Source organism: Tupaia chinensis, unplaced genomic scaffold (genome assembly GCF_000334495.1).
Source record: "Tupaia chinensis unplaced genomic scaffold, TupChi_1.0 Scaffold144048_1, whole genome shotgun sequence".
Lineage (NCBI taxonomy): Eukaryota > Metazoa > Chordata > Mammalia > Scandentia > Tupaiidae > Tupaia > Tupaia belangeri.
Genome location: NW_006203900.1, coordinates 1 through 7,321, shown reverse-complemented (window position 1 = coordinate 7,321; position 7,321 = coordinate 1). Strand labels below are relative to the sequence as shown.

The window sequence follows — 7,321 nt, the reverse complement described above, 5'->3', positions numbered from 1 at the left end:
ATGGAGAAATGGAATCAGAGTTCAGATGATTTCACTTTGTTGGGGTTGTTTCCACAAAACTCAACTGGCCTACTTTTCTTGTTGCTCATTGTCCTTGTATTTTTCCTGGCCTGTGTGGGTAACTCAGCAATGATTCACCTCATACGTGTGGATCCTCGTCTCCACACACCGATGTACTTTCTGCTCAGCCAGCTCTCCCTCATGGACCTGATGGGTATCTCCGCTACTGTCCCCAAGATGGCATTCAACTTCCTCTCTGGACAGAAAGCCATCTCCTTCCTGGGATGTGGTGTGCAAAGCTTCTTCTTCCTGACAATGGCAGGTTCTGAAGGCTTACTTCTGGCCTCCATGGCCTATGATCGGTATGTGGCCATCTGCCATCCCCTCCATTATCCTGTCCGCATGAGTAAATGGACGTGTGTAAACATGATTATAGGATCTTGGATTCTCGGCTCCATCAACTCCTTGGCACACACTGTGTATATCCTGCATATTCCATACTGCCAGTCTAGAGCTATTAATCATTTCTTCTGCGATGTCCCAGCCATGTTGTCTCTTTCTTGTATGAACAACTGGGTCCATGAGTACATGGTATTTGTGAGCACATGTCTCTTTCTTCTCCTTCCTTTCATTGCCATCACTGCTTCCTACGGCCGAGTGCTGTTTGCTGTCTACCATATGCGCTCAAAGGAAGGGAAAAAGAAGGCCTTCACCACCTGTTCAGCACATTTAACTGTAGTGACCTTTTACTATGCACCGTTTGTCTATACCTACCTTAGGCCCAGGAATCTTCGCTCACCTGCAGAAGATAAGATTCTGGCAGTGTTTTACACCATCCTCACCCCCATGCTCAATCCCATTATCTACAGCCTAAGGAATAAGGAGGTCCTGGGGGCAATGACGAGAGTGTTTGGGATATTCTCTTCAATGAAAGAGTAAGGATGGTAATCTTCACTCCTGTTCTTTGATTACTCTTTGCATGTTGATCACAACACTGTAGAGCAATCCTGTCTAATGGAAATTCAATGTCAGCCATAAATGTACTTATTATTGTAAATGTGAATATATTTAATTTAAAATACCATTATAACCAGTACTATATCAATCATTTTGATCTTAAGTGTATAGTATAAGATGAAATATATAAAATTATGTTTGCACACATATTATTAATATTAATGTAATATGTTTGTATTCATTGATTATACAATCTCTACATATAATTGACATAATTATGAATATAATTTTTAGCTCTCCTAAGTCTTTGTGTAGTTTACACTTAAAGAACATCATATACAGCCCTGCACATTGACTGTGGTTTGAGTCCCTGACCTGTGGCTTAAACTCATGTGTGCGAGCCCAAGGTCCCAAGAAGGGAATGGAGGAGAAGGCATTGCAACATGGCCATCTCCCCTGAGGAGTGATTTCTTAATTTCTGTCTCTCTGTCTCTCTGTCTTTCTGATGCATACACGTGCCCTATAGCAAAAACCTCTAAAAACATAGTCTCAACTGGCTGGACTGAGGTGTAAATCAAGCTGGGTAAAGTCTCTTCAGAATCTAACTGATGTATAGCGATTTAATGTATGAATAATAATACTTTTTAAAAATAATAAATAAAGTTAAATAAAATATACTTGTAGTTTATAAAATATAGATGGTGTAATGAGAAGACATAAGTGAGCAATCTCACAATCTGGTGTTAAGAGTTGACCTCTTAGTCTCATATTTCAAGCACATGCAGCTTGACTGTATTGACACCGAGAGTCCATCCTATTCTAACAATGAGGACAACATAGGGTAAATCCTCAACACCATTAAACAGCTGAATAGTTGTGTAATGGATAATCCAGAAGGCAAAGAGATGAGTTAAGGCATAAAAAGCTCTTTTATTAAATGTTAGGTGAAAACTGCAAATTTAGAGACAAATATGGACCATCAAATCATGAAATGCAAAGAACATCAGATAAATTTAACTTAAAAATTACTGATTTTCTTCTATGCTATTAAGGTTTAGCAGGACAGCAGCCATTTTGAAATTAATAAAGGCCTCTAACTAGAACAATCTGATTGAATGCTGAGTTATAGGGAGATCTGTTAGAGGAATGGTCACATGAGAAATCAGGAATGGGTACTTAAAGTAAAAACAGGAATCAGGATAATTACTCAGAGGAAAGCATTTAACACTGATTGACTATAGTGAGGAATGATTTGCAAGTGTGCTTGTACCTTGTACCTATAAATACCAAGAACATGTTGAGCTTTTTGAGAATTTGATGGTTCTTGCTGTCTTCCTGTTACCAGTTACAGAAATAAATCCCTTCTCAAAATTTTTTTTCCAGATTTAAGCATTTTTGTTTTCTTTTTGAGCTATTGATAGCTTCAGCAATATGTTAAAATTGTTGTTTTTCTTTGTTTTGTTTTTGAAATTTAAACATAAACATTTCTCTCTTCCTGACTCCTCTAGAATTGGAAAATATTTGTGAGTATTCTTATTGGATACTGGAGACAGTGTGGGGAGAGGGTGGGAGAAGGGAGAGACTAAGAGGAAATAAATTAAGGAGAAAAATAGAGAGTCAAGATATTTATGGGACACTGAGAGAGACTGCTGTGTGTTGATGATAATGTGTATAGCATCCTCAACAGCACTGGTGTGAGGTGTATTTATTTTGGGTAAACTCACTTTACAAGCTAAGTGATTTATTTTAATTAATTGTATAAAATAAATTGAAAGAAAAAGTAAATTTAATATAAAAATATCCTATCCAAGGAACATTGTAGCCAAGTTGGTAAAAAATCAAAGACAAAAGAATAGTCTAAAAGTGACAAGAGAGAAATGCCACATTACTTACAAAGTTTACCCCATTAGACAAATGTTGTACCTCTCAACTGAAACAATGTGGGCAAATTAAAAATGGGAAGACATTGGAAACTATGAAATAAACCAATTTCAGCAAATAATACTATACTATACCTGTCAAAATGGGAAGGAGAAAATAAATCGTTCTCAGATAAATAAAAGCTTAATCACTGCACCAATACTAGACCAGATCTTGTTGAAATATTTAAGGGAATACTACAACAGAAAAACTAAATGTAGGGGAAAAAATAGAACCAACAGAGCACAACAAAACTAAAAAATAATAAAATCCAGAATAACAAAATGACAAGGATAAGTCAGCCCATATTCATAATAATATGAAATGTTAATGGATTAAATTCTCCAACTAAAAGACACAGACTCAATGAATTTTTTTTTTTTAAAGGAAACCCTCTATATGCCGCTCACAAGAAACACTAAAAGGAAACCCTCTATATGCTGCTCACAAGATACACACCTCACTGTCAAAGGCATATATAGATTGTAAGCAAAGGACTGGAAAAAGTTATTTAATGAAAAAAAGAAAAGAAAGAACAAATCCAAAACCAGACTCATAGGACCAGAAGTTGGCATAATGGCAATGTTGATAGACTCCCATATAGTCGACCGCAGTTTGTGTCCCAGACCCGGGACTTAAACTCACACCAGAAACATATGCGTGCTAGCCCAAGATCCCAAGAGGAGAGTGGAAGAGAAAGGATTGCGGCATGGCCATTCCCCCGGGGGGGGATTTTTTGCTTTCTGTCTCTATCTCTCTATCTCTATCTTTCTGGTGAGCACATGCACCCTATAGAAAAACAAAAACGAAACAAAACAAAAACCAGAGTAACAATCTGATGTTATACAAAATAGACTTTATGATAAAAATGATAAAAAGAGACAAAGGATACTGTATCATTTTAAAAAGATTAATTCACCAAAACAATGTAAGAATTATACACCCAACACCAGGGAACCTAAACCTGGTGTTTTATTATTATTATTATTACAAATCCAAGGGAAGAGAAAGACTGCAGCATGCAGCACACTAATTTTAGGGGATTTCAACATTCCAATGTCACCACTGGACAGGTTAGCTAGACAAAAAATAAAGAGACACAGGAGATAATCGATACCATAAACAAAATGGACCTAACAGACATATATAAAACATTTCATCCAGCAAACTCAGAATATTCTTTTTTTTAAATCTCTACATGACATGAAACCTTTTGTTTTGACATAGGGTCCATGTACTCACCAGAGAGAGAGAAAGAGACAGAGGGAAAGTAAGAAATCATCCCCTGGGGAGAGGGGCATGCTGCAATTCCCTTTCCTCTGTCTCCTCAAGATTTTGGGCTCACACACATAAGCACCCAGTGTGATTATCAATTTAGCAGGTCCAGGACTCACACTGCTTTTGTTCATATGGAAGCCCAGCACTTAAAACACCATGCCACCTGCTGGCACCAAAAATTTTGAATAGAAACCACATCATAAGGCACAAGCCTCCACAAATTTTAAAATATGGAAAGTATATAGAGCATCTTCTCTGACCACAGTGGAATAAAATTTGAAATCAACCACAGAAAGAACCCTCAAAAATACACAAAGAACATGGAACCTAAGCATCCTACTCTTCAATGACTTCTGAACTACTGAAGAAATTAAAACAGAAATAAAAAGATTCATTGAAATAAAGCATAATGAATGCACCATTCCCCTTATCTTTTGGGACACAGTGAAAGCAGTCATAAGAGGGAAATTCATAGCAATTGGGTCTCATAAGAAAAAAAATAGAAAGATGTCATATAAATAATGACATTCCATCTCAAAGAACTAGAAAATGAACAACATCAAGAAATAAATAAAAGAAGGAAATAAATAGCAGAGATTAGACCTAAAACAAATTAGAAAGAGAATAAAAGAACTATACAAAATATCAATAAAACAAAAGTTGTGCTTTTGAGAACATAAAAAATTATAAAAACATTATCTAGACTAATCAAGAAAAAAAGAGGAAGGATCAAGGAGATAAAATTAGTAACAAATCTAAAAATATGGCAACTGATATATTAGAAATAGAATTATGAGACAATATTACAAGTGACCATATGCCAACAAACTCAAAACTGAGATGAGATGGACAGATTTCTGGACATATACAAGTTACCTAGGCTGAATCAGGATGAAATAGAAAGCCTGAATAGATTAATTACAAGTGATGAAATTGAAAGTAATAAATAGTCTCCCAACAAAGAAAAAACCCAAGTCCTGATGGTTTCACTTCTGAATTCTACAAAAGTTTTAAAGAAAAGCTAACCTGAATTCTCCTAGAAGTCTCTCTAAAGATCTAAAAAGGAAAGAAGTAGCCCAATCTCATCCTACAAACCTCCATCATCTTGATACCAAAAGCAGACAAGAACATAACAACAACAACAGAAATCTACAAATACGCTGATGGGGATACTGAGGCAAAAATCCTAACAAGATACTACAAAACCAAATCCAGCAGCACTTTAAGAAGATCACACACCTTGGGACCAGTAGGTAGAGTAATGGTTACGTCGCTGGACTCCCATGTAGTTGACCATGGTTCTAGTCCTGGACCTGGTGTCTTTATCTCACACTGGGTGCATGTGCATGCATGCCCAACATCCCAAGAGGAGAATGGAAGAGAAGGGATTACAGGCCATTCTCCATGCATGGTGATTTTTCACTTTCTGTCTCTCTCTGTCTTTCTGGCAAGCACATGCACCCTATAGGAAAAACCTCTCCAAAAAAGAAAAAAAAAAAGAAAAGAAAAAAGAAGAAGATAACACACCACAACCAGAAGGGTTTTATCACAGATACAAAGATGGTTCAACATATGCAAAGCAATAAATATATCACATTACAGAAGAAAAGATTAAAAACTATGTGATTATACACATAGACAAAGAAAAAACAATCAATAAACTACAGCATGCTGGGAACCAGCAGTTTGCGTAATGGTTATGTCACTGAACTTCCACATGGCCGACCATGGTTCGCGTCCGGGACCCGGTGGCTTAAAACTCACGCCAGGCGTGTGTACGTGCATGCCCAAGATCCCGAGAGGAGAATGGAGGAGAAGGGATTGCGGTGTGACCAACCCCCCTGGGGGGTGATTTCTCGCTTTCTGTCTCTATGTCTCTCTCTGTCTGGTGAGCGCATGCGCCCTATATGGAAAAACTCTCCCCCCCAAAAAACTTGTGTGTGTTCCAAATGAATATTTCCCTTAATTTAGACCTATTAAAAATTAATTTTCTATAACACATGAAGAGTATAAAGAAAAGCATACTGTCCTGCCATTCTGAGGCAATCTTTTTTTTTAGAGAGATATTTTTTCTATAGGGTGCACCTTCTCTCCAAAAGAGACAGAGAGACAGAGACAGAAAGTAAGAAATCACACCCTGGGGGAATGACCACACAGCAGTCCCTTCTCCATTTTTCTCTCAGGTTTATGGGCATGCAGGCACACATGCCCAGCCTAAGTTTTAGCCTGCCAGGTACAGGAATCAAACCATGGTTGACAACTTGAGAATCCAGTGACATAACCATTACACCATCTGCATGTCCCAAGACCCATCCCTAATATCACACTAAATGGGGAAGCTGAAAACCTTCCCACTAAAAACTCAAGCAAGACATGACTTCCCACTGTTGTCACTCCTCAACATAGTGTTAGAACTCCTAGCCAATGCAACCAGACAAGAGAGCAGGATATAAGGCATTCAGATAGGAAAAGAAGATGTTAAACTGTCCCTATTCACAGATAACATGATTACATAGACAATCCAAAGAAATCCATGGAAAATATTCTAGAACTAATAAATGAATTCAGTAAAGTAGCAGGTACAAAATCGATATACAAAAATCTATAGCATTTTTATACACAAACAATAAACAGACTGAGACAAAAATGAAGAAAGCAATCTCAATTGCAAAAGCCACAAAACAAGTAAGATACCTAGGGATAAACTTAAGCAAAGAAATGAAAGACCTGTGCTAAACCAACTATGAAAAACTGAAAAAAGAAATTGTGCATATAAAAAAAATGAAAAGGGACCAACAATTAACATAATGGCTATGTTGCTGGACTCTCATATAGTCGACTGCGGTATGAGTCCTGGACCCGGTGGCTTAAACTCACGCCAGGTGCATGTGCGCCCATGCGCAAGATCCCAAGAGGAGAATGGAGGAGAAGGGATTGCAGCATGGCCATCACCCCTGGGGGGTGATTTCTCCTTTTCTGCCTCTGTGTCTTTCTCTGTTTCTCTGCAGAGTGCACGTGCCCTATAGCAAAAACCTCTCCCAAAAAAAAGAAAAACATTAAAAGACATCTCATGCTCTTGGATTGGAAGAGTCAATACAGTCAATGTAATCAAAATGTCTATTCTACACAAATTAGTTCACATATTTAATGTAATTCCAACCCTGTC

The 7,321-nt window shown here is 37.5% G+C and overlaps 1 protein-coding gene across 1 annotated transcript; it reads left to right on the top strand.

Annotated features, from left to right (window-relative positions):
* On the top strand, positions 1–939 carry LOC102481121 (olfactory receptor 2L13). The gene has a single exon (XM_006165835.1). The coding sequence runs from the start codon at positions 1–3 to the stop codon at positions 937–939; it is 939 nt and encodes a 312-aa protein (XP_006165897.1).
* The last annotated feature ends 6,382 nt before the right edge of the window (positions 940–7,321 follow it).

Coding starts and splice junctions, on each gene's coding strand:
- LOC102481121 (XM_006165835.1), top strand. CDS start 1: ATGGAGAAATGGAATCAGAGTTCAGATGATTTCACTTTGTTGGGGTTG.